The sequence below is a fragment of the Cnephaeus nilssonii genome, assembly GCF_951640355.1.
Source record: "Cnephaeus nilssonii genome assembly, chromosome: 1".
In the NCBI taxonomy this organism is placed as follows: Eukaryota; Metazoa; Chordata; class Mammalia; order Chiroptera; family Vespertilionidae; genus Cnephaeus; species Cnephaeus nilssonii.
In genome coordinates, this window is record NC_137072.1 from 50,435,181 (window position 1) to 50,462,616 (window position 27,436).

A 27,436-nucleotide genomic window follows, 5' to 3' on the forward strand; every position below is an offset into this window, starting at 1 on the left:
ACACAAAGAAGTGACTTTCCCAAGATTCCACAGCAAATAAGTGCAACATTCAAATTTGAAACCAGGTACTCAGTCTTCAAAATCCTGCTCTTAACCATCTATTATACCTCTCTTGTACTTTCTCTACCAATACTAGTATAGTAGTAATGTAGGATAATAAAGTATTAGCAAAATCCACAGAGATTATCAACTCTGAACACATTGTAGTTCCTGCTATCTTAGTCACGAATGAATTACATTAGGCTCACAATTGATGAATTCAGCCAAGACACACAATTGCATTAATATGATCATGTTAATGGACAGGATTTGTCAAACTGTGAGTTAACTCCCATTAGTGTATCATGAGCAGCATTTTAAAAAATGAAATAAAAGAGAATAGAAAAAAACAGAAGACATTACATGTAATAGAGGAAAATTATAGGGGTGTGTGTGTATGTGTGTGTGTGTGTGTGTGTGTGTGTGTGTGTGTGCGCGCGCGCGCGAGCGTACTGGATTCAGAAATTATTTATTAACTGAAGGTTGAGGTTAAAGGAAAAACAAAAAATTTTAAGTCTTTGTTCAAGGATCCAATGAATTCTCCTTTCGAGAAGAGTTAATTCTATTGCCTACCTATAGATCGTTATCAATAACAATTGGCACTGGATCATCAACACATTTTAAATAGGAAAATGGGAGCTTCCTCAGAACTAGATAGATTATAGTTAGAACTGTAGCTACCACTTAACCTGTCTATGAGAAGGTAATAAAGTAGGAGTCTTGAAAATTAACCCTTGGGAAATCCCAGATGGATTAATGCCATTGGTTATTTCATCAGCCATCTCATACTCTACCAACACAATAGAAAAACATTCATTTTCAATAAAACCCTGGACACTGAAAATATAAACAAAAATTATGAAGGATTCAGCTAGTTTCCCTCTTTTATTTAACATTTTTTTCTGTCTGCCTAGTGCACTAGTCCGACATTTTTCTTTGTTCTTATGGGCATATATCTAGCTTCCTCCCACAGATCTCTTACATGGCAAGAATGATACAAACTCTAAAAATTATTCTTCCTCCACAGATGTCAAAAATGCATGAGCATGCAGTGCATACTGGGCTGTGGGTGGCACAGAAGGAAAGATCCAAGGCAGCCATATGCAGTATCAGTTTCTTTGGGGCAACTATACATGGCCTTAATACTCCTGAGGGGCCATGACTATAAGAGATGTCTCTTAGTTCAGCCAAGCTGCCAGCTACATTTTACTGCACACTCACTGAATTCAGAGCTCCATGTGGGGTATGGTGGGAGTTGTGGTCTTCTCATTCCAGAAACTTGCAATTCAGTAGAGAGACAAGGCAAACAGGTGTGATGAAAAGATATCAACTTATAGTACAAGAAAAAGCGGATGATTTTTCAAAAATGTTTTAAGTTTAATTTTATCCAAAATTTATAAGAATAAGTTCTATACACTTATAAAATATTTGATTACTTGTATTTCTTTGAAATTTATTGAGATTTGTGGGTTTCAAATTATATTTTTTAATTTATTTTTTGTTTCAGTCCTTCTAACTGAAGATGTCAAATGTTGACTTAAGCAAACAAATATAATTATAATAGATTTAATTTACATTTCTTTGAAAGAAAAGATTATGGGCAGTGGTAAAAATGTAACCAAGCAGCAGATACTCTAGATAAGCCACATAAATGTAAACCACTGCTGAGCTTTAAAGATGAAAACAAAGGATTTTTTTTATTTTCCCCCAACTTTTAACCATAGCCTCAACTGCAGTCTTTCTCTTCAACCAATAAGTAACACTATAGAAATGAAGTCCTGGGTATTTATGTTCATCATAAGTATGTGTGATAGAAAAAATCACTATCACCCAAAGTTATACTATCTGAAATGTGAATAATGCTTTTGTATAGATTTTCATCGCAGAAGAATCTCATACCATAGGTGATACAGACTGTAGCCTAAGATAAGAGACGTAATCAAGTTTTTTTTACCTTTCTTGAAGATGTAATACTGATACCCAGGTTTTGAGATTCAGAATGTAATTGTTGTTACAGGAGGAAAAGATGAATTTAGGATTTAATGTACAATTGTATGTATCCTATTATTCAGCAAGAAACAGTTTTAATAGATTTTCAGAAATGCAAACTCTTTGAATCTGCAAAGAAATGCAATAAGAAGAGTTAATACTATAGTTTGACTCTGGGTATCTGATATTTTTCTACAGTTAGCACTTCACAACCAGATGCCTCACCTTCTAAAACCAGTATATTGCTCTCAATATCAACAGCAACTGCAGAAAACATATCACAATCTCAAGGTATGACTTCTGTGTGCATGACTAGAAACTCACTTTGCTCAACTCCTTATCACCTAGAAAACCCTACCAATCTTTAAAAAAATAATAACAGCTTTATTAAATTATAATTGCTATACAAAAACACACATCTACAAAAGGGGAGACATGAGGAAACTGTTGCAGGTGATGGATATGTCTATTGCTTTGATTGTGGTGATGGTTTCATGGATGTATGTCCAAACTCATAAAATTGTATATATTAACACCCTGCCAATCTTGATTTTCAAAACAGAATTCTTTCCGAATGAAATCACATGTATTCATTTGAAGCATCCTACCTATAGATCACAGAGACTTACTTAAATTGAGGCCATGGGGATGGAGGGAGGATTGTGAGGATTGGCACATGAACCAAAGGTAACCTATTTTTTCTTTCTTAAAATAATAGGCACTGAGAGTGCAAAAAATGCAAGCCCCTCTTCAACCAGCTCCTCTCATTCCAGTGAGTAACAGACATATCTTCATTCATAGACATAGATAGATATGCAGAATATTTTAATGTTACCAATAAGAGAAGGGATTCAATTTCAGATAGACTTTTATCAGCTTTACTGAACCTGCAATCCCATTAAAGTCCTGTCTAACTGCCACTTGCTTTGAGAATTTCCTACTTATGAGTCTTAATGAGCACACTTTTGAGATTATTTTCTTACCTTAGTGCTAAGCAATTACCACCAAACGTCAAGGTGAATTGATGGGACTAGTCTCAGATAAGCCAAAGTATACAGACAGAGATCTCCATAACAATGAATTGTTTACCTTCACAAACCTTTGTCTTCATGTTAAAATGGCCTTTTAAGAAATGTTACTTTGTAGCAAACATAGATATATGTCATATAACATACAGGTGGGGCAAAAATAGGTTTACAGTTTTGAGTGATACACAGAATTCATTCTTGTATTGTTATTTATTAATTAATTATTGTTTTATTTTCCATATGAACAACTGTAAACCTACTTTTGTATATGATTATGCTAGGACTAAATAGACTTAATTTCCCTGGAAATTAAGACTAATATGAATACACATGAAGCTGGGATGATAATACACATGAAGCTGGGATGAGTGCTCGCTTCAGCAGCACATATACTAAAATTGGAACAAAGCTGGGATGATAGGTTTAGGTAAAGCCATTCTATTCGATAGGTCAGAATTGCATTCATTGACCCGATGATTTATGGTTTCTTCATTTGGGAAGCACTAATGATATCACTGAAGGTCTAATATGAACCCAGAACTTAAAACAAATATTTAACCATAACAATGGAAGTGAAAACCACCCTACAAATGAATTGGTTAACTATTCCATTCCCTGATAAACATGAGGAACACATAAGCAAGCAGATGAGAATACCTCACTAAATGGTAACTATAATTTCTATAACTCTAGTTTTACCCCTAGGACAATGTTTTCGATTTATCACTATTGTTTCAATCTGGAAAATGACTGGCAGAAAAGAAGGCAGATACTAAAATAAATTAAATAATTAATAAACAGCAAAACCCTCCTCTTAATAAAAATAGGAAAAAACATAATCTCCCAGACATGTATGTACAGGTGCACACACATGCACATTGTTCTTGAACCATTTGTTCATGTTTAGAAATAATGTGCACTATGATATCCAATTATATCCACTCATGTTATTTTATACTTTTTCTGGTTCTAAGATATTACTATGGAAAGATATGTGTGAGTTTTTCAGAAAGCCAGCTTTATAACTAGGGTAGTTCCAGTATTGGCTATATAAGTCCTTTTTTCCAATAATTTGGCTATAAAGTAGTAAAGAATATATGAGTGAATGTGGGTCTGACTCTAGGTCTAGAGGGCATCTTCTCCCTCTTGTCTCCCATCTCCTCACTGCCCCAGTCTCCAGAAGAATGGAGAACTATCTCTCTTAGGTTTGAAATTTTATTTCAGAAAGGCTACAAGACTGACATCAAGTGGATACGTCAGAAACGACAACTAAAGCAAAACCCATGAATCAGATAGATCTTCTTTGCTTAAAATACAATATTTTAAATAGAATGATGTTTAAAGAAGAAAGCATGCATGCTTTTGCTCAGTTCATAAACTATTGTGAAACTCAATTGCCACTCTAACTGACAATGTCCCCACTGCTTCTTAGGTATTATTCTGCCGGTGGTTATTGCTCTAATTGTAATAACACTTTCAGTATTTGCTCTGGTGGGTTTGTATCGACTGTGCAGGAAGACAGACCCAGGTGGGTAACACTGTTTTGTTACATTTTGTTTCCTGAAAGGAGAATGCTTATGCTAGATCTAAACTTAAATTTATACTCTTCAGGGGAGGCAGGAATTGTAGAAAGAAATAAAATGCCATATTGCTTGATCTCAAAAATAGAGGGGAATGAACCGAGAAATCCATGGAATGCTGGTTAGTGTAAGGAATAGGGATTAACTACTAGTGGCAGGTATCAAATGTGAACAAATACCTTTCAATGAAACAGCCCGTTTTGTGGGCGGTTGGGGGAATGTGGGAGTCCAGAAGGCGTGAAATGGCATGCCTTACCTATTGTGAAGGTTTGTTCCTTTTCCGGGAACAAGGATAAAGCGAAGTCTCGCTGAGAACGTAGTTTAGGGGCCCATACTCTGAAGAAGACTGTCCTGTGACCCACTTCCCTTCTGGGAAGCACAGCTTCCTTCCAGTGAAAATGTCTTCCTTCATGACTGCGTGTTCTGCTCATTGAATTGGTTCCTCGGGACTGAACATTATTGCAATTTTTAGTGGAATTCTAGTTTGAAATTATTACCCTTCTTAACCTCTCCAGTAGCATTTGGAAGTCTTTTCCCTTTTCTTCAAAAAGTCACTGCTCTCTTTTAAACATCCCCACTCTTCCTTTTCTTCCTTTTGATATTTCATCTTCTCCCTGCCTCTGAAATACTTATGAATCCTATAATGGCATTCTATTTTTTATTCTTTTTTAAATAAATGTTTAATTTTAATATAGATTTACATTCACAGAAACATTGCAAAGATAGTTACAAAGAGTTCCCACATACCACATAGCTGTTATTCTTATTATTAAGATGATATAGCCCAGCCGGTGTGGCTCAGTGTTTGAGTGTCAAACTATGAACCAGGAGGTCACCGATACAGTCCTATTCCAGGTCTGGGCACATGCCCGGTTTGCAGGCTTGATCCCCAGTAGAGGGCATGTAGGAGGAAGCTGATCAATGAGTCTCTCTCATCATTGACTAGAGGCCCAGTGCACGAAATTTGTGCATGGGTAGGGAACTTAGCAGCTGCTGGCTGCCGGCCGATGGCCGGTGCCTCCCTTTGTTCCACGCCACTCCCTGGTGGTAAGCGCACTTTATAGCGAGCGGTCAAGCTCCTGGTCAGTCAAACTCCCACCCAAGGGGACAATTTGCATATTAGCTTTTATTATATAGGATGTTTCTATCTTTTTCTCCCTATTCCTTCCTCTGTGAAATCAATAAAAATATATAAAAATAAAAAGATGACATATTTATCACAATGAATTATCTAATATTGGTTGATACATTATTATTAACTAAGGTCCCTACTTTTTTCAGATTTCTTCCAATCTTATTGTCTTTTCTCAGTTCCTGGAAATTGAGCTTTTTACTCAACATTTCATCTGAATAGCCCTTCAGTTCCCATGGCTCACACTCTCCTCTATTATCTTAAACATAAATCTATTTTCCATCACAGACCCTGCCCTGCTTGTGTAATGTGGTGTTATGTACCCATGCCTTTGTCCATGCTATTCCTTCTCCTAGAATGTCCAGCCCACTTTGTAACTTTCATAAAATTCCAATCTCCCATTTGTCCATTAGCACCTACCTCAAACACCAATTTAATGTATCTTTCTTTGCATAACACATCATCTCTTTAAGCAGAATTCTATAGAATTTTATGAAATTCATCATGTAATAGTATAGTTACTTCTCCATGTACCTGTCCCCCCTTAGTCTATTCCAGGTTCTATAGTAAAAATATCAAGACTGTGTGGCTTAAACAATAAACATTTATTTCTCACAGTTCTGGAGGCTGAAAAGGTGCCAGATTGGGTGTCTGGTAAGGGTACTCTTCCTGGCTAATATATGGCCACCTGCTCACTATGTCTTCGCATAGTGGAAAGCAAAGAAGTACTCTGCAGTCTTTCCCCCCCCCCCCCCCCGCAATAAGGGCGCTAATCCCACTGAGGATTCAACCCTCTGACCTAATCAACTTCCAAAGGCCCAACATCCTGATGACATTATATTAGGCATTAAGATTTAACATATGAATTTTAGGAGAGCACACACATTCAGTCCATAATATCAGGCAGCCTCTCTAGTCACACATCATGTATTATTCACATTGGATTGTGCATAATATAAGACAGAATCTACTATAAGCTTGTTTAGTTAAATTTTCAATAAAATAGAACCTTGCCTTTCCTCATTTTAATTCTAAATATTTCACTAGCAGAACTCTAAGTTTCAAATACTGTTAAAAAGTAAACATCCATTTTTATAAGATATATAAGCTACACTGTTTACCCCATAGACGTTGTGCCCCCTGCATACTAATAAAGGCTGTTCCTAAAGCCAGTGTCTAACCATGCACTGCACGGACAGCTTAGCGTAACAGTGAAAGGGGAAGTTATGAGACAAAAAAAAATAAACAACACAAACAAACAAACAAACAAACAAATACTAGTGTTCATATTAGCCCTTGGTGGAGAATGAGAATAAACAAATCAATGACTTTCCCTTTGGGAGTTAGTGAATAAAGCCTCTTAATAATGTCTAAAATATGTTTTCTTCCTCAGTTTCCAGAAGGAAAATAGCATTTTTATAAATTAGTTTAATTTCTCAAAGTTTCTAATCCACCAATACTATTTTTTATGGTAAATCAACCATCCAAATTGAAGCTTGTGGGTGTTGAGCACATAGAAGAAATTAAAAAAAAAAATTAGTGTGCTAAATCTATCTGTAAAAACACCCTCTACTGAGAAACTGCTTTACATAGGAAGATTTGCAAATAAGTTATCTGAAAAGTTGACATTTGCTATTAAAGAGGATGAATTGAATCATTGAGGGGGAAAATGTATAAAATTCTAACCACTATGGAAAGTAAAATAAAATAAAATAACTATAATTATGGAGAATTATTCTGAAGACATACAATACTTTATAACCAAGTTTGGCAGTTGTGCAATTAGCCAAATCTATTTGGTTTTCATTAACTTTGCTTGCCAAACAGAATTTATAGCATTGCTGTCATTAAATGAGCACCATTAAACACCCACAGTAATCACTCTTCAAAATATGGGTGAGACTTCATTAAGTTCAGAAAATTAGTAAATCCACTCTGCTCACTGGAAGACAACATTAATCAGAGATTTCAATATGAAATTGAGTTTATCCGGATAATGTTGACAGTAGTCTGAGCTTTAACCCAAATAGAACAGCATATATTCTGAAAGTAGTCTGTTGGTATGTGTCTATCTGGTAATAAACCCATTATTACCGTATTCTAAAGAAAAATATTAAAATAGGCATACAAATAGTATCACTGCATGTTGGAACAGGGCTGTGAGCATCACAGGTGATATCATATAGAGCACTTACAGCAGGAATTTTAAAGTGCTGTTAAAACCCTACTGATGGTAGGGAAGACAAGGTCAGGTCAACTTGGTGAACAGCATATGGTATCATGAATTAAATCATAGGAATTAAGAGTCATGGTGGTGTATGACTCTTACCAGGTGAAGCTGAACTAGCCAGAATATTAGTAGAAATCAAGGTCTTCATAATACAACTAGAGGCCCGGTGCACGAGTTTGTTCACCAGTGGGGTCCCTCGGGCTGGCCTGCGGGATTGGGCTGAAACTGGCTCTCTGACATCCCCCGAGAGGTCCCAGATTGCGAGAGGGCACAGGCCAGGCCGAGGTCCCACCAGTGCACTATCGGGGCCAGGGAGGGATGTGGGAGGGGTCCAGGGTGTGTCTGGCCTGTCTCGCTCAGTCCTAATGGCTCAGTCCCAATCAGTGGGACCCCAGCAGCAAGCTAACTTACTGGTGAGAGCATCTGCCCCCTGGTGATCAGTGCACATCACAGCGAGTGGTTGAGCGGCCTTAGCATATCATTAGCATATTACCCTTTGATTGGTTGAACAGCCGATCGAACGACCAGACACTTAGCATATTAGGCTTTTATTATATAGGATAGGCCACAGTGAATGCAAGGTTTTACCACCATTGCTTCCCGAGGCCATGCTCTTGTGCAGAATGAAACACCAGCATTCTCACTCTAGGCTCGGGTTGTTTTCTACCAGGTCCCATAAGCAGCTTGGAAAAGCATACAGAAGATGAGATGCCGTTAGTAGCCTCAGTAATATTTTGTAGGGCACTTTAGAGAGACTGAATTAGTGCAATTCAGATGCAATTAGAAACAATATCATAGTTCACCACAAATACAGAGATTTGTGTCCCCAGAAAGAGCCACGAATAAAGAAATGTCAGAAATTCAATTCTCTGGTGTAAAAAGGCAATTCAATACTTTGAGGAGAATTTTTTTCAGAGGTACTGAAATAAACAGAGACTTTTTCTGGTGTTTGCGGACTATGTGATAACAAATAGTAGTTTCGCCTAGTGATAAGAAACTTAGTGCAGAAGTAAGTTCAGTGGAGTTGGCCTACTTGGGACTATCCCGTGAATGTATTAGCCATACCTGAGGAAGGAGCGCTAACCATGTCTGAGAAAATGAACAAAAAGGCAGGGAGTGGAGAGATTAAAAAAGCCAAAAATTGGCTTTAGAAATATCTCTGCACCGAAAGTGGCAGGGGTCTCAGGGTTTTTTTTGTAGCCAAGCTTCTTATAACTCTAATAATTGTCTCCTCTCCTAGGCACAGCAGAAAATGGGAATGACCAGTAAGTAAAGCTACATCATTTTTTTCTAGAAGCTCTGACTATATCATTTACATAAGGAAAAGTATTGATCCTTTACTTACACATCTTTGTATTTTTAAAGAATTTGTGTAGGAAGTGTTGTAAATGGAGTTTAACTATTTGTCAGAGCTCTCTCTTTTCAACAGAAATTCCAACAACTAAAAGAGGGCTGTTCTTAAGCTATTCAAAAGTGTTAAAATTGAAAATCAAAAAGTGAAATGGAAAAATGAATATAACTACAATAGTAAATATAACACATACCTAGAATTTTAAAATACTTTTCCCAGGGGATTGTTGAGTATGTTTCTCACAATTAGGGAAAAATCATGCCTGCACCTTGAGACAGCTCTGAGTGGCTTTATTAATAGTAGATGTGTACCTCAGAGGGAGGGGAGGGGAGGGTGGGGATAAAGGGGAGAGATCAACCAAAGGACTTGTGTGCATACATATGAGCCTAACCAGTGGTCAAGGACAACAGGGGGATGGGGGCATGCGTGGGGAGGGGTTTGGGATGGGAATGGGGGGATGAGGACAAATATGTGATACCTTAATCAATAAAGAAATTTAAACAAAAAAAAATAGTAGATGTGCATTCTGCTTTGACTTTTTAAAAACAAGCAAAGCAGTTGTTACCAATCCACCCGACTGTTGCAATCAAGGTGCTATAAAGAGACTATTTTTTTTTAAATGAATGTCAAAACCAATTCTGTGCTTAAGTTTTCTTTGTCGACCTGAATTTGTATCCTGATTTTATATATATTGTTCTGTATCCTCGTCATTCTGTGTGTATAATGTTTACTTTCTATCCCAGACATTCCATGCTCATTACTATGGTGTTAATTTAATGTTTTCTGTTCCAAATAGACCTCAGTCCGATAAAGAGAGTGTGAAGCTCCTCACTGTGAAGACAATTTCTCATGAGTCGGGTAAGCTCCCGAATTGTGGATTAGATTAAAAAGGGTTATTTCAAAGTTCTACTTGGATTTTGTTCATGTTGAAACATAACTGGAAAGCATAGCTTCTTTAGAAATAGTCGATTAGTAATTCCCAATACATATCAAATTTTCCTTGAAAGGAAATACAAGCCCTACAAATATAATTTTTGGGTAAAAATTTTTGGATTATCTGACTTTTAGAAGTTGATTTTTATAATGTGTAGATGTGTTCTAAAGAATGGGAGGTAACTAGGGTCATTTTCCATTCTGCAAAATGGACGAAAGAACATTACATGTACTATATAGGGTTTTTATTATCGCTGTTATACTGTTTCATTTTTGCCAATTGCTGTGTATACTCCCCTGGAACCAGGATTTATCAGTTAAAGTGTAAATCATATTTTGTAACTTCACATGATTTTAATTGAGTTTCCCCATGAGGACAAAACACAATTTCCTGTTGATAAAATTTACATTTCTTTTTCCAGTTTCTTCGGTTTTGATTTTGCTTGATTTGAAATGTAAATGTTTTTTTCCAAAATATATATATGATTTGTATGAGTTATAGTGTATCAAGCGCAATGATAAACGAGATGCCACATAGCTTTTAAAATTAAAAAAGCACTGATTGTTTTCTTGTTTTGAGTAGACCACAGATCTAAAACACCAATATCACAAAACAGATAAATATAAAGTAATTATTAGCTTTACAAAATGGTACAGGTGGCTCTAACTTAACTATCAAGTTACATTAATACATTTAACCATTCAGTTCCCCTAATTTTACCTATGCAAACTAGTTTGAGAATGCTGATGTTATTCCAAGTGTGAGCTACAGAATGATAAACTACATTATAAATATGTAGCAATTTTTTTAATAAGACAGCTATAAATATTGTCTCACTTCAAGAGCAAGATATCAAAGGCTGAATGTGGTCCCAATTGCAGGTAGGAAATTCTAACTAGAACAAACTACAAGAAGCAAACAGAAGACTTGAGAAGTGAGGGAACCCAACATCTGTAGACAGACCCAAACCCCTCGCATGAGCCAGTCTCTTAAGAGAGACCTTCATTCATGATGTACCTGGTTCCTTTATTCCTACCTGGTTCTCTCAGCGGTAACCATCTGAATGGGCAGAGGAGTCAAATTCATTCATAGGGTGATTGGAAACCAATCACAGGTTCCCTGGCCATTCACCTGGCTCCACAAAGTAGCCTAGCCTATTCCACGAGGTAAGAGAAAAGGAGCCTAAATATGAACTAGTCCTGAAGAAGTTCATGAAGGATCCTGAGCATGACTACACCATTTGTCAAGAAGAGTTATCAGAATCTGCCTGTGGCTTTTAAGCAAGCATCACAATAACGTCATGTCCATTGGGAATTTAACCTAACCTGCAGCCAGGGCTCCTCAAGCTGGGGACGGGCTGGCTACCCAGCACGTGGAAGAAGCCTCTGTGTAGGAGTCCCTGGCTCTCCTGGTGAGGAGGGGCTGGGATCAGGACCACCCACTCTACCATCCTTGTCAACCAGGGAAATGACAACGCACACCAGAATTGAGGCTTCCAGAGGGGAAAACTCTAAAGAACCATTTGTTTCTTGATGGCAGATTTCAGATCTGATTCTTCTTTAAGGACCAAGGGAAATTCCACATCAGCTGACATCTCCCATTCTCGTAGTAATCGAAGTAATAAATGGAATAGACTATGGTGTGATAATTAAGACTTTTAACTCTCCAAGCTCCCTTTACTTCATAAGGAGGCATTATTATCATGGAAATAATCAGACCTGTTCCCTGGGACTTTTCTGGTATTTCTGCCAACTTCAATTTAGGACTCACATCTCATTTAATAACATAACCTTTCAATGGACAACCCAACTGATTACTGTGGAAATATTCGATCAGATGACAAGATTGAATTGGCGATTCAAAGGTTTCAACAGCCTAGAATTAATCATCTGAAACATAATGATCTGCAAGTGCTCTTTGTGCCACCACCATTCTTACTAAAGTCTGGTTCCTGAGACACAAATAAATCTCTCCCCTCTGCTTTTCAAACTTATTCAAATAGGATTTCTTTATAAAATTATGCTCACCATAGTTAACAGAAGTTATATTATTATAATTGTTTTTACTTAAATATCCTTTGCCCAACAATGACATCTTTTCTGAAATATAATTAATATAAAATCTGAAATGATTAGGTTTGATATAAGTTCACAGATTTAGCCCAGTTTTCCCCTATCTCCTATATAAATTTTTTAAGAAATTTTAAGAATGTAGAAAGTAATTTGATAGAACAAATACCTGACTACCCATCACTCAGAATTGATGAGTAACACATTTTATGTTATTTGCTTCTAAGAAAGAATTAATGTGCCTACGTGGTAACAGAATGAAAGTTGAGCTTCCATGGCCATGAGTTTATTGGATTGGTCAGTATTTCAATTGATAAATGCTGGTCTTATATCTGAAAATGAGTTGTGTCATTTTAGAGGTCACAAAGTCATGTTTCCAGGGAAACAGAGCTCTGTAGCCACCCACCTTTACAGGAAATGCCAGTGGGTGCTAAATTGTCTGGGTTTCTAGAAGCCTCAGTGAACCTTGGTTATTGCTCTGGTCATTTTGTGCTAATAACACAGTTCCTTGCCCCCAAACCTCCTCTGATTAGACTATGGTATTCATCTATCCCCATTCCCTGCTTCCTTTGAATATGTTCTCTTGCAAACAGCGCTCTTCTGCTGAAAATGTAGCCCAAAAATGTTTACAATTTGATTATTTAAATTAGGGGTTTTCTTTAAGTAAAAGAGAATGCCTAGTAGAGTATAACAAGAATGTGCTTTTAGCAAAAATTAAACACCAAACGTGGCAGATCAAGGGGTCTTTTATGAATACCTAAAAGATACCACACAGCTTCAGTAAGGAATCTGGCCAAGTTAAACATCCCACAATGACTGCAAAATATACATGGGACATGATGCATGTTAAATGTGATTCCCACCGACATCATATCTCAGAAAGTTATACACATTATCTCATTTTTTTAATTAAAGGCAACAAGAATTATGAAGAAAACTGCTTAATTAGTTAAAGAATATAAGACTGCACAGAAAAAAAGAAAACACAGTACCTTTGAATTTAGTTTCAAAGCATTGCTTGATTGGGAACCATTTGGAGGAAGAAAAAAAATGAGATCTGAATTCATTATAATATTGTATTGTTCTGCTTAAAAACTCTAATAAGTGTGTATTAGCTGAGATTAAGCTCAAACACTTGAGCATGTGTGCCTGGCCTGCCATGCTGTGCCAGACTTCTCCTGCTTGGTTTAAACCACTTAATAAGGCACATTCCCCAGATGTCATTCATCTCCTATCCCTCTGTTCCTCAATGCACTCAAGCTCTTTTGAAGGAGATGGTATCTTAGTCTCCTTTGTCTCTCCTATCCCCTGCCCCTTCCTAAATATGGTCATTACACATTATCAGTATGCTAATACTAATCAGTATATTATCGTAAATGCACAGTCACTTTTATTTGTTATTTTGTTGTGGTGGGTTTTTTTTACAAATTAAAAGTTCATTAACAACAAGAAATAAGCAACAGTGTAAAGATCAGCAAAAAAAACCTGAATGGATTTATAAAGCTTACGTAGATTCAGCTTCTGTCTTCCCAGCCCTTCAATATTTGGCTCATTCTCTGCATGCATTCACCAAAGGTTCTTTTCTCTAGGTACATGTATTTCATTTGCTTTTGCCATAGACATCATTATTATAACTCTACTAGTGGCCTGGTGCATGAAATTCATGTCCCTCAGCCTGGCCTGCACCCTCTCCAATCTGGGACCCTCAGGGGATGTCTGACTGCTGATCCACAGGGATTGGGCCTAAACCAGCAGTCGGACATCCCTCTTGCAATCCGGGACCGCTGGCTCCTAATCACTCACCTGCCTACCTGCTCACCCCCAACTGCCAACCCCGCTGGCCTGCTCACCCCCAATTGGCGCCCCCTGCTGGCCTGCTCACCCCCATCTGCCACCCCCGCTGACCTGATCACCCCGAACTGCCCTCTCCTCCTGGCCTTATCGCCCCTAACCGCCTCTGCCTTGGCCCCACCACCATGGTTTTGTCTGGAAGGATGTCCGGAAGGTCTCCCAGAAGGTCTCTGGTCTAATTAACATATTATCCTTTCATTAGTATAGATTGGAATCAGATTGTTATTGAATCTTTCTCACATTCTCTATTCCCAATTAGAGAGACCTGGAAGGGGATATTAAGAATTGTAATGATTTTCATAAGGTTTGCTTTACATTTCTGGAAGACAGTAGGGGTTCAATGAACATTTATTTTGTTTACTTCTCATTCCTGTACTTCATACTCATCGATTCCAGGAGGTGCTGTGCCTCTAGTGAGCATGGGTTGTCCTGGGGTAGAGGCCATGAGGGTCATGGCCTTGGCACTTCTCAGAGCATGGGACCTAAGGCACTCTTGCAAGGAAATATCAAGAGCAAACTGGGTTTGTTCTCCTCATAGGCTTCTGGCACTATTATCTCCATGACTGTGCAGGTAACAGGTGACATCAACGGTGTCCCCAAAAGACAACTTTCCTAGCTAGTAGATAAAACCTGGAGTAAAATAATGATATTTATTCTCAAATCTGGAGACTATAATCCATGTTGATTTTATATAGTGTGACAGGTGTTGATACTTGAGTCTGCCTGAAAGATGCAGGTAATGTGAAATGTGTTGATCATAGCTTCCTAGGTTAATATTTATCCTTATATTGGATAATGGAATAACACTGTTAACTTGAGTAATGTCCCCTCTGCTATTCTGTATGTCAACAAAGTGTTCATGTTGACCCATAAATTCAATTTCACAGAACTCTCACTGAATTAAACAGAGGATCCTAGAATGTGTTCCTGATAAAATGGCACTTTAAATATATGACATAGGTTTACTGAGGCAGGGCCAGCTCATGGAGCAAGCAATAATCAATAACTCATTCCCTAAGGTGCCTCTCTTGTTATCACCTCCCATTCACACACACACCCCACTCCCAGGGAGTGAGTTAGCATTCATTGCTCCTTTAGGGTGAAACAGATAATGGCCTAAAAGAGCTCATAAGTCTTTGTGAAAAGGCCATACCAAGAGGCAAATTGTGGCCTTAATGTCATTCTTGCAGGGAAGTTGGACTTCTCTTGAAAAACAAAAAACAAGCCAAGAAACTTTATTTTCATCCTCATTCACTCCCTGAGCTTAAGGTTCAAAACATATCTTCTGTTCCTAGGTGAGCGCTCTGCACAAGGAAAAACCAAAAACTGACAGCTTGATGAATCCTGCCCACACCTGGGCAGTAAATATGTAAGTTTCCTAATTTCATTCACTGAGATACTCATTAATATCTGCTTTGTTAGCCTGTTGCAGCTTAGATTACTTTCAAAGACTTTTATTAGAGGAAAAGTTAATGGTTTGTGCCAGTGAAACCATCATTGTCTACTTGTCTAAAAACAAACACTAAAATGATTTGCCAGAGCAGTAAATGGCTTGGGGGCTGTAAAAAATTCTTCCAGTTGCCCTGCCTACCTCAGAATGGCACAGTTCCTGCCTATTGGGGATGTTTCCTTCTAATTGCAGTTTGCCTTTATCTGGGTCACTATACACACACTGACAGTGCACTTAGACAGGGTCCTATTGCTATTCCAGACTCGCAGGACTCAAAATGAGAATGCTTACAGATTTGTAGTTTATTGCAGGAAATGTTATGATACAGCAGCAGCATTAATGTTGGGATGTGCATCACATCCAAAAGCTGGCATAGCGCATGGAATCCAGAGAAGCCAGCTCGGAGGTCCGATTGTCCTCCCTCTGTGAGGAATACACCAGGATGTCCTTCTTCTCTGGGTCCAGGAACCATGGATATGTGTGCAGAGCACCTTAAACAAGGTGATCCAAAATGTAGTTTCACCTGGAGTTTTTTATACCAAGCCAGTCATGTAGACAATTTCTTGGTAAATAACTAGCTGAGTGACAAAGCCCTCTAGGCATTTTAATGACTACCATATGCAGACGATCAACTTCACTACAATAATAGTTAATCAATAAGTAATTGAAACCTTTCAAACTATGTTTACAAGCAACACTGTTATTCTGCGTGCTCCATGCTTTGACCAGGAATCAGTGCAAAGCAGGTACATTTCTTATTTCATTAAAAGAGCTCAGGCCAATTTCGGCCTGCTGGAATTAACTGTCCCAGTTTAGCATGGGATTGTCATTGCTTTCCTAGAATTGGCTCAGATTTTCCTCTGACTCATTTAATTTTCATAAGAAGCATTGATTAAGTGCCCTCACAATTAGTGTTCGGTGCTTTTTAGATCCTGCAGAAGAATTTGCCCTTTGGAAACTAATATTTTTTAAAAGAACAAAAAAAATGTATATGCCCATAATTGGCCTGACCAAAATGGCAGTCACTCTGGGTAGAGTCCAGGGGGAAGAATATCATTGTTGTGTGTACTACCTATGTCACCTGCCAGCCACTAATACGCTGCTGTTACAGACGCCGTAATAAAAAAACTCCTTTGTTCCTATATTGGTTGCAGATCTTTGAGAAAAAATGGTCGATGCAACATTAATCACAAGCACTATCCTATTCACATAAATCCAGATGTTCACCTCGCTGATCTATGCTGCAAACACTTGACTTTACTTGGAAGTTCACCTACAGAGGAACCAAGTTCAGTTAAACAATAACTGGGACCACTGTCAAAAGAGCTGTTAATACAAAAATAACTTATGTTAAGTTTTGAAGGCCACTGAAGTAAAAGATTAGACATATGTTAGCTCTATGCATTTCTATACACATTTGGGTTTTAAATGCAAATGCGCTCTGTTTTCTTCTTCTGAGATTAATTCTCTTATGACAAGAAGTAGCAAAGATGACATCGCTAAAGGAATTGATTTGCTGTTACATAGAACTTCAGCTAAGACCAGAGTTTCAATTCGAAAATGGGAAGTAGGGAAAGCACACTTCCTTCTTATTGATGCCAACAAATGGTCTGAATGAGGTAGTCAATAATCAGTGTGGCTATGGGGATAGTAGCTAGTAATATCCCTCGGAGAAAATGTATAAAGAACTAAAGGAACAAAGGAAGAAAGATACAATAGAGGAAAAATTAGGTATGCTTTAAGTGCCTGATTGAGTAAAAATTTTCAAAACATAAAACTACGTAAGAAAATTCAGTGGAAAATATAGAAAATCTACTATATTATGACTTAAAACTTCCAAATATAAAGAAAATTATAAGAAAACAAATAGAGGACATGTGTAAATATGACACCAGTTCATTAATATTCTAAACATACAAAGATGTTGTATACATATTGGAAAATAGGAAAGTAAAGCAAAGACCGTGAACAGATAATTTATGGAGGAGGGAATAAAAATGATAATATAAAATTGTATAGAGGATTCCTATACTACTACTAATCAAAAATATGAATCAAGACCAAAATATATAACCTTCAATCTACTTGAGCTATTTTGTAATTTTAAAAAATCATACTGGTGAAGCAAATAGTTTCACATCTTGCATTTGAAAGTATAAATTAGATTAATAATTGCATTGGGTTCCACATCCAAACACCAGGATAAAACAATCATTTCTCCTAAGATCATTGTGCTTCTTTGTTTCTAAGTGTTAATATGCTTAAAGAACCTATCGTGATACTTTATTATAAAAGCAATAATTTATTCTTTGTAAGAATTAAAATTTATGAAATTTTAAGGTTGTGAGAGATTCGGTGCTTATAAAGTCCTGTATTATTATTATTATTCATAAAGATGACACATACATTGAAATTTAGAGAGATTTTAATGCTGAACCCTCTGTCAGCCGCAGATACTCTGGGAGAACATAAAAAATACCCTGTTCCACAGTCCTCCCCACAAACTAAGGCTTGACATAGCTCCTATGGCCACTCTCTGCTCCTCAAACTGCCTCTCCTCCATGCATGGAAGCCAGTGGCCACCTTTCCCCTATGCAAGGCAAGAGTGCAACCAACTCTACCACAGACCCTGCCTCTGCCAACTATGCTATAAAGAATAGGGTGCAGGTCTCCACCCCAGCACCATGCCTGCCCCACTGCCACCATATCCTCCTCCTCCCAGACTCTAGCAAACCCCAGCACTCCCACACAGCAAACACCTAGCCCCTGCCAGGTCGGGCCAGTGCCCATTTCCCATCTCCTGTTCCTTTTTAGACCAACAGAGAAAGTTGTTTCTGCCCCAACATAATCAACCAAAGTCCTGGCCCTCCTTCCTACGAAGGAGATGCAGAGAGTTGGTTAGTCATTCTTCTCTCTACTATTAGGAGAAGAATGAATGTTGCCAATAAATTTCTTAATTACATTGTCACACCAAGCAACAGACCTTGAATTATGTCCAGTTCGTGACAAGGTACAGCTAAGAGTTTTAATTAGAAGAAGAATATGATGAGATATGTGCTTGAGACACATCGCTGATGTTTACTGTGAAAGATGAATTCAAAAGGAATGAGACTGTAAGCAGAGAAGTCAGAAAACTATTGCAGTATTCTCTGGGAAAAGGACAGGACTTTACCACATCTGCAGGGACACAGAGATGGGGGTGAAGAGACAGAATGGAAGAGAGAAATGTCAGGCACATCAGATTCTGGGATTGATCGAATGTGAGCAGTGAGGAATGAAGAAGATTAGGACTACATATGATATCCAAACTGCTGGCATGAGTGACCTGATTGATCATGAAGGTAATAGTAAAGATGGGAATTATGGAGGGAGAGGGAGCAGGTTTAGGAGGCAGTATAGTGGTTTTCCTTTCAGACATGTTCAGTTTCAAGTGACTGTACTGGGTGGAAAATAATTATTCTAGTCACTAACATATTCACCCCCATATCCAACATCTCTACTTACTCACTTTCTTAGAATCTGAACTTTTTTTTCCCTACAGGCTTAATCTTCAGCTTCTCTGCTCCAGGATTAGAAAGAGAGAAAGACCTGTGGAATTAATCCTGACTTCCAATCCTGCTTGCCACTACACCAGTCACCTGTCCCAACAAAATGATGTCCAGATGACATGCAATAATCTGATAGTACAAAAATTCCTGGGTCTCCTCTGTCCATTGAGGCAGGAGAAAGCACATTTGTACATTGTTTAGGAACATTCTCAGGAGAACCAATTTTAGGAAAGGCATTTATGAGCAGTTAACCAGGCAGCCCAGGCATGTGGGTTCCCTGACGACATGACCTTCCCTCAAGTTTAAAGTTTCCAGAACTGACAGTTTTTATCTATGGCGCCTTTCCTACTTTCTTGGTGTTCTTCTATTACCTAATGCTTGTATTTATTGTTTTCTACTATGACTATGTTAATGCAGGGAAAATTTGCAAGTGTATTATTAAATATTAGGTAGAAATCATGACGTGCCACTTTGTACATAAAGATATTTTATTCATATGTTCATGTGTTAGTTTTAATAAATATTTACTGTATTCAATACACTAAAATATCATAATGTGACTGTGAAAATGGAGAAGGTATTGTCTCCCCATAATTATGAAAATTTTTGGATTGACTATTAGTTTATGGGAACTCTATAATGAAAGGCATCTGTAATAAGTGAGAAAGGGACAGAAGATTCATGTATTAGACCCTGTGAGAGGTAAGTCATACCATTTCTTTGGTCTTTCTATTTGTAATTCACACTATGTAATAAGGATGTAAGGGCATTTATGACACTGTACTGCATTCATTGAGAAGATAAGCAGGATTGAGAGTGTTTCATAATCCTTTCAGTTAAGACTATCTCTGTGCATTTTTTAAATTTCTTTTAGAAATGTAATGATTTGTTCTGACAATGATTGTTAATAGAAATGAACATTTCATAAATACATGATTGTGATATTATTTTTCAGTGTATCCCTTTCCTTAAAAAACATATGATTATAGCTGTCACTACATCAGGAGCACATTATTCAGTGGAAAGCTGACTGATCAACTTTGACCCCTTCTTGGACACGTGCAATCAAAATGTCATGTTGGGTGACGTTCTGTGGAAAGCTCTGAAACTAATACGCTGCCAGTGGCAGCTCTTTCACTTGTATGATCACCTTCGCCGAGTCAATGCTAAATCATCCTGGTGATGTGAGGACAGTGCAGTAGAATCTGAGCGGTGGATGTAAAACTGCCTTTTAAATTCCTTTTGTTGCAACGTATTTGAAAACTTTCAGCTTTAAAGATTATATAAATAATCATCTTGGTTTTAGCTTTCCGATGTCTGGACACTAAGACACCAACAAGCATATCTATATTTCTAACTGGTGTCTCTTCGTGTTTCTTTGAGAAAGAAGATAGGAAATTGAAGGGGAAAGGGAAAGTAAGAGGGTATAGAAAAGGGCAAAGACCCCCAATACATACACTTTCCCATGAGAGATGTTCTATCCATGTGTAACTCTAAACTAAAAGTCTTTTATACTGGCGCGACAGGGGCTGGCGGATACCAAGCATGGGACAGTTGTCTTCAGAAGGAAAACATGCCAACACCCCTAGAATGCTTCACTGAGCTCCTCAGCAGAAGCCTTGTTACACACAATGTGCTGAGAGAAACAAACTCTTCTGCAACTTAAATTATTGCAGTGATATGTTATTCCGGTGTCTAGAAAAAACATTTTCTTGACTTTGCATGAGAATTGTTGGAAGAATTTACAATGATTGGGAAAAGGGAAAGCTTTTTAATGGTCATGCAAGAATAAAATTCATTCTAGTTCAAGAATTGTACATAAAGAATATGCTTTATACTAACAACTATAGCATTAAATCTTCAGAGTCAAAGTGGTAAGAAGATTCAGGAATTTGCATCTATTCATGGCATTTTGTAGCATCAATCTCAGATGTCTGCATTTTCATAAATCAACTTAATCTATTGAAATAAGTTTCTAGGCAACATTATCATTAATTTGATTTTTTTAAATTATCTTATTTAAATTGTCTACTTTCTATGCCTCACTTGTTACATGCTCTTTATTCTGATATACAGTTCAAAAGTCATTGCAGAAAGGGAATGGCTGTATTTAGATCAAAGGCAAACTTTTCTATGTATTTGCTCTGCATGACAATATGAATATAATTTAAGTCTATCAATAGTTAAACATAAACAAGAGCTAACTAACTGGCACTTTTGTTATCTGAGAATAAGGGGATGTTGTTGGCTGACACACCTGCTGTGATCAGCCAGTAGAGAAAGACTTCAAAATTCCCATTTCTGAGCTGAAATATTTCATTACATTTCTGACAAATCTGTTTCTTATTTTTTGTCTACCTGATATACAACTCAGGATATCTGAGAATCTTCACAATGAACTTGCTAGCTTTCCCTGATTTTTCTCTGTTGAGCTCTATTTATGATCATTCAAGTTTGTGCGGGGCCCTAAAAAGACAACTGGGTATGTCCTTTAAAAATTATGTTTTCTAGGTCCCTCCATGCTGTCTCAAAGTAAGAGACCTGGAGAGCATTATGCTAAGCGAAATAAGCCAGTCAGAGAAAGACAAATATCACATGATCTCACTCATATGTAGAATCTAATGAATAAAATAAACTGATGATCAAAATAGATCCAGAATAGATCCAAATTAAATAAGTACCCTGAACTGAGAATTTGTGATGGGTTATCCAGAGATCTTCTCTTAAAAATGTTAAAAATGTTAACGCAAACACTAACAGGACTTCTCATGTTTCATTAAATGAGTATACTTTGTCACGGTTTCAAGGGGATTTGTCCTATGGGCCTGAATATAGCTATTTCCTGTTCTGGCTACGTTTTAAAGGAAACCCAGCTGTAATAAGTGATGGAAAAAACATCTATCTTGTTCATCAATATCGCATTCCTGAACTTAAAGTCAGAATTCTACCAAAGTAATCAAGGATAATATTGTTAGTTAGCTAACACCATATCCAAGACTCAATTTGTGCCAAGCACTGTGCTAAAAAACTTCACTTTCATCATCTTGGTTAATCATCACAATAATGGTAAGAGACAATTTCTAATATTATATTATTATTTTTATTATTATCATGATCACCATCATTATCATAAGCATATCCATTTTAAGACAGAAAGCTAAATAAGTTACCGAAGGTTGTAAAACTAGTAAACAGCAAAAATTTGAATTCCAACCTAAATCACAAGTCCCTGTTCTTTATCACTATACTACTTAATCTTTCTAATCTCCGTTTATTTATCTATAAATAGGGGTTATACAGTCATGCTCCTGGCCATAGTTATAAGCAGGGTTCAGATTTATCATCCCATTATAAACAATTATAAAACTGAACAACTGTTTCAGTAGACAAAGGCAGAATTAAGCTGTGATCCTTAGGAAGAGAGGACAAAATTGTGATCGCTATGAATAACCAACTTTGACACATTTGAGTCTAGCTGCATAGAAGAGGTCACCTAGGTAGAACCTGATAGTCACACTGAGTTGAGAAGATGTAGATTGGAGCAAGGAGACTCGGGTAGCTGGAATTTGTGGAGTTACATAGAAAAAAAAAACTTTAAAAAAAAACTGCATATATACTAGTAGTTGAATTTGTATCTGTTCATGGGATATTAAGCTGTATATACACTTAGCGTGAAACTCCATGAAACCAGGTAAAGATTACTGAGTAGTTGTATGCTGAAAATTCCTAGATATCATACAGGGCAGACAGACATTCTGATCATCCATTTTGGAAAATCCTCATTGATCACTTTGATTAATAATCCCAGAAGATTCACACCTTAGTAGTTGTGTTAAAATACCCCTAGAGGGTGCTTCTGGTCAAAAGAGCAGTGTAGCTAAATTCAGAACTCGCTGCCTCCTACAACCACATCAAAATTACAACTAAACTATAGAACAACCATCATTCAGAACCACCTGAAATCTAGCTGAACGGAAGTCCTGCAACTAAGGATAAAAAGAAGAAACCACATCAACACTGGTGAGAGGGGCAGATAGGTGGAACAGTTTGGTCCCACATCCACGTATGCCGGATAAAAACCGGGAGGGATATCTCAGCTGTTGAGGTTCCCCCTGAGGAGCGAGGGGTCCCAGCCCCACACCAGAACACTTAGCCCAGGGTTCCAGTGCCAAGGAAGAGAAGTCTCCATAATTTCTGCCTGTAAAATTCAGCGGAGATTGTGGCTGAGTGAGAGGGAGGGTACTGAAATCTTATGCATTCCTCTTAAAGGGCCTGCACACAGATTTACTCAAACTCACTTGCTCTGAGCTCCAGTGCTGGGGCAGCAGCTCAAAAGGCTCCAGGGACATATGGGGAAGAACTGAATTGTCTGGAATCAGGGTGAGAGCTGGAGGGGAAGCTTTCTCCCAGATAGAAGTGCTGGTAGAGACTATTGTACCTTTTTGAGTCCTCCCCTCACAAAGCCAGCAGATGGGCTCCAACCTGACTAACATTTCTCATCCTGCCCTAGTGATTCCCTGAGACCCCACTCCACCCAACTCGGGTGCAGAGTTGGCCTCAGAATGCCCCTTATCCCTTGCTAAGTGGCCCAAGCCCAGCACTAGAAGCAGCCACACTTGGTTCACAGCGTGGCTTCTCCTGGATACCTCCAAACCCAGCACAAGTAGCAGCCATCTGAGGAATGCCTAGGATTCCAGCACCTTCCCTCTCACTCACTTTGTAACTCATGCCAGGTGGCCCCAGGCAGGTTGTGGGGCGGACAGGAACCTCATTCCCTGCTGGTGGGAACGTAAACTATGAAAAATAGTGTGGAGGTTCCTCAAAAAATTAAGAATAGAGTGCCCATATGACCCAACAATCTTTCTTCTGGGTATCCTTTATAATAAAAGCCTAATATGCAAATTGTCCCCTCGGGCAATTGTTCTACTGGGAGTTCAACCAGGAGACAGGGTGTTTGACCACTCGCTATGACGTGTGCTGACCACCAGAGGGCAGCTCAGAACACGGCGGGTGTCGGTGACACGGTGCTGGCAGTGGGCGGCAGTGGAGGAACTGCTGCCTCCTATGGACCCTGACGAGAGTGGGACCATGGTGCTGAGGTGAGCCGGCGGTGCCAGGCCAAGGCAGGTGTGAACGGGGACCCGATCACCCCTCAGACTGCGACCAGCGGCAGCGGTGGGGGGTTAGGGCTGCCACCCTGCTCCCAGGTGCTGAGGGAGCTGGGAGGGGGTCATGGCCCTGATCAATTGTCCCACAGGAGGGATGGTGGAGCAGGTGAGGGGGCAGCGCCAGGTCAAGGCAGCATGCCAGGAGGGACTGTGGGCTGCGAGGCTGGGGTTCGATATCTGCAGGCCACCCCAAGGGACCCACCCGTGCATGAATTCATGCACCGGGCCTCTAGTCTACACATAAAAAAAAATTGAAAACATTTATTTTCAAAGATATATACACTCCTATGTTCATTGCAGCATTATTCACAATGGCCAAAAAATGGAAACAACTAAAATGTCCTTCAATAGATGATTGGATAAAGAAGATGCAGTATATACACTGAGTGGCCAGATTATTATGATCTCTGAATGCATAATAATCTGGCCACTCAGTGAATATCCTATATAATAAAAGGCTAATATGCAAATTGTCCCCTTGACCAGGAGTTCAACCAGCAGGTAGGCCAGCCAACCACCCATGTCCCCTCCCCCTGGCCAGGCAGGCCGGACCCCACCCATGCACGAAGTCATGCACCGGGCCGCTAATACACACACACACACACACACACACACACACAGAGTGGCCAGATTATTATGCGTTCAGAGATCATAATAATCTGGCCACTCAGTATATATACAATGGAACACTACTCAGCCATAAGAAAAGATGAAATACTACCATTTGTGACAACATGAATGGGCCTTGAGAATATCATGCTAAGCAAAACAGGTCAGTCAGAAAAAGCTAAGAACCATATGAGTTCACTCATATGTGGAATATAAAACTGAAACTCATACAGACAACTCTATAATGGTTACCAGAGAGAAGAGGGTGAGGTGAATGGGGTAGTAAAGGCTAAAGGGAGCCAAATGGTGATGGGAGATGATTTGACTGGGTGTTGGACACACAATGCATTATACATCATGTATAATAGGAATGTACACTTGAAATCTATGTAATCTTATTAATCAATGTCACCCCAGTACATTTAATTTAAAAAATAAAGCAAATGAAAGCATTTAAAACAAACACTGTCAGCCACTACATTGCTGCTTCCATTGCAATGCCATTTCGTTAACTCAAAGAGCGCAGATGATTTGAGAGATGGGAGAAGGCACCGATGAGGTTTCCTCTGGCTTTGCAGGAAGCCCACTTACCTTCTGAGTGCAGAACACTGTTTGTCATGTATATGCTGCAAGAGGCAGGTTTTAATTCATGTCTCTATTATCTAAGAATTATGTTTAGAAAAGTATTCAACTGCACTTTGGCATTCTAGACACATGTGCTCTGTCTCAGGTCCGTCCCGTAATTATGATATGGCCCACTCCCTAGGGTTGACCTAAATTTTTATTTCAAAAGAAGAACAGTGACTCTACATGTCTGATAGCTGGGCTCTCACTCTGGAGAGGTTCAGAGTGTGAAGTATAGAATAGACAGAGAAGTGTGGGAAGCTTTCAAAAGTGAAGCTTTAAAAAACGTGTGTGGGAAGGGAACAGAAATTGAAATTATCTATTAATACTAAATGCTAATAGTTATTATCTTTATCATCATCAGTATAGCTTTATTATCTCCTACTAGGCCAAGGTTTTATTTTAGGCACAGGAGTTATGAAAATACATCATAAATTATAATAATTCCCTGTAAAAGCTTATTGTCTATTATAGAAGATGAAACATAGAGCTTAAAGGGCGGGGGGGGGAGAGGGAGCTTTTCTGACTTACTGCTAATATGGGCAGGCAAGCTGAAATGATGAAATGGAACACCATCAGTTATGTGACATTGCTTGTTCTCCCGGAGCATACACTGTGTACCGTGCAGAGGAGTGGAATAAATGATGAGTTCTGAGTTAGACACGAGCTTCAGTCTAGGTTCCATCTGTTATCCTCTCAATTCTAAAATGGCAATATGAAGGTTTTGAGAAGATTAGCATGATGCCTGCAAATAAACCAAGCATGAGAAACAATAACTTCAAAACAAACAAAAAAGAAAGTTAATAAAGAAAAATAATTAGGTATACAACATTAAGCAGAAACAGAAGCCACATCCAGGAAAAGTTCTGCCTCTTTTCCCAGAGGCATTGAAGAAACTAAATATATTTCAATCAAGTCATATCTTATGGAGGCAAGAAGCAGTTTAAGGAAGATGCATCAGAAGATCTTTTTTATTTTGCTTTGTTAATTATTTTTTTTAATGCTGGAAGAAAGGAAAAACACACAGTCAAAAATATTTCCAAAAGAACATGTGTGCTTTTGATGCTTAGAATAACGCACTTTAAGTGGCACAATTGAGTGGCACAGGATTATGTTTCCTGCTCTTCACCTATTTTAGGAAATTGTTTTGGCCAAAGATCAAGAAAGACTCCTTTCTGTTTGCTGAGCCAAAGTAATTAATAAGGTATTTTACTAAAGCAATAAAAAGTTCACATTCTTGAGATACAAACATTAGTATAAAGATTTCCATAAAAACATCTCTATTTGCTAGTCAATTTAATTAATAATCAAAGATTACATACACTGGATTCTCAAACTCAGTCACCTGAGTATGTCTTTAACTGTTTCAAAAACCTGAGATTTTCTATAACTCACTCACTCTACTCTACTCCCATATTTTAAAAGGAGGATTTTAAAATGTTGATCCATCTAGGGCGAAGATCTAAAGATAAACAAATCTATCCTTTGAAGTAACCTGTCCGCTTCTTTTATTCCAACGTGATGGACAGCAATAACAACCAATTACAATCTGCACTTTCCTATTATGGGTATCAGGAGGCAGGTCTCCATTATTTTCTAAAAGACATTACAAAGTTTAGGCAAAAGTTCTCATGAAAGTACGAGCCATGATGATTTAAGTGTAGTTAGTGCTGTCATTTTCATCTTATACATAGGTTTCTCCATGAATAGAACAGCATAAGGCTCTCTCTATCATACTTCTGCATGGTGTTTTAAGTCCACAAGAAGGAAGCCCCAGTAGAATTATCCAAAACTCCTTTTTAAGAAAAGAAAACCTCACTGCTGGATTCTGCTG

The 27,436-nt window shown here is 38.3% G+C and overlaps 1 protein-coding gene across 1 annotated transcript in view; it reads left to right on the forward strand.

The window, feature by feature from the left end:
- Nucleotides 1-21,082, forward strand: part of EMCN (endomucin) — a 101,232-nt gene extending 80,150 nt beyond the window's left edge. The window contains exons 6-12 of the mRNA XM_079772435.1: nucleotides 2,227-2,319; nucleotides 2,747-2,800; nucleotides 4,489-4,584; nucleotides 9,239-9,263; nucleotides 10,146-10,207; nucleotides 15,499-15,572; nucleotides 19,195-21,082. Coding sequence (XP_079628561.1) covers nucleotides 2,227-2,319; nucleotides 2,747-2,800; nucleotides 4,489-4,584; nucleotides 9,239-9,263; nucleotides 10,146-10,207; nucleotides 15,499-15,533 — 365 coding nt within the window. The 3' untranslated portion in view covers nucleotides 15,534-15,572; nucleotides 19,195-21,082. The remainder of the gene's footprint in view (nucleotides 1-2,226; nucleotides 2,320-2,746; nucleotides 2,801-4,488; nucleotides 4,585-9,238; nucleotides 9,264-10,145; nucleotides 10,208-15,498; nucleotides 15,573-19,194) is intronic.
- Nucleotides 21,083-27,436: the final 6,354 nt, after the last annotated feature.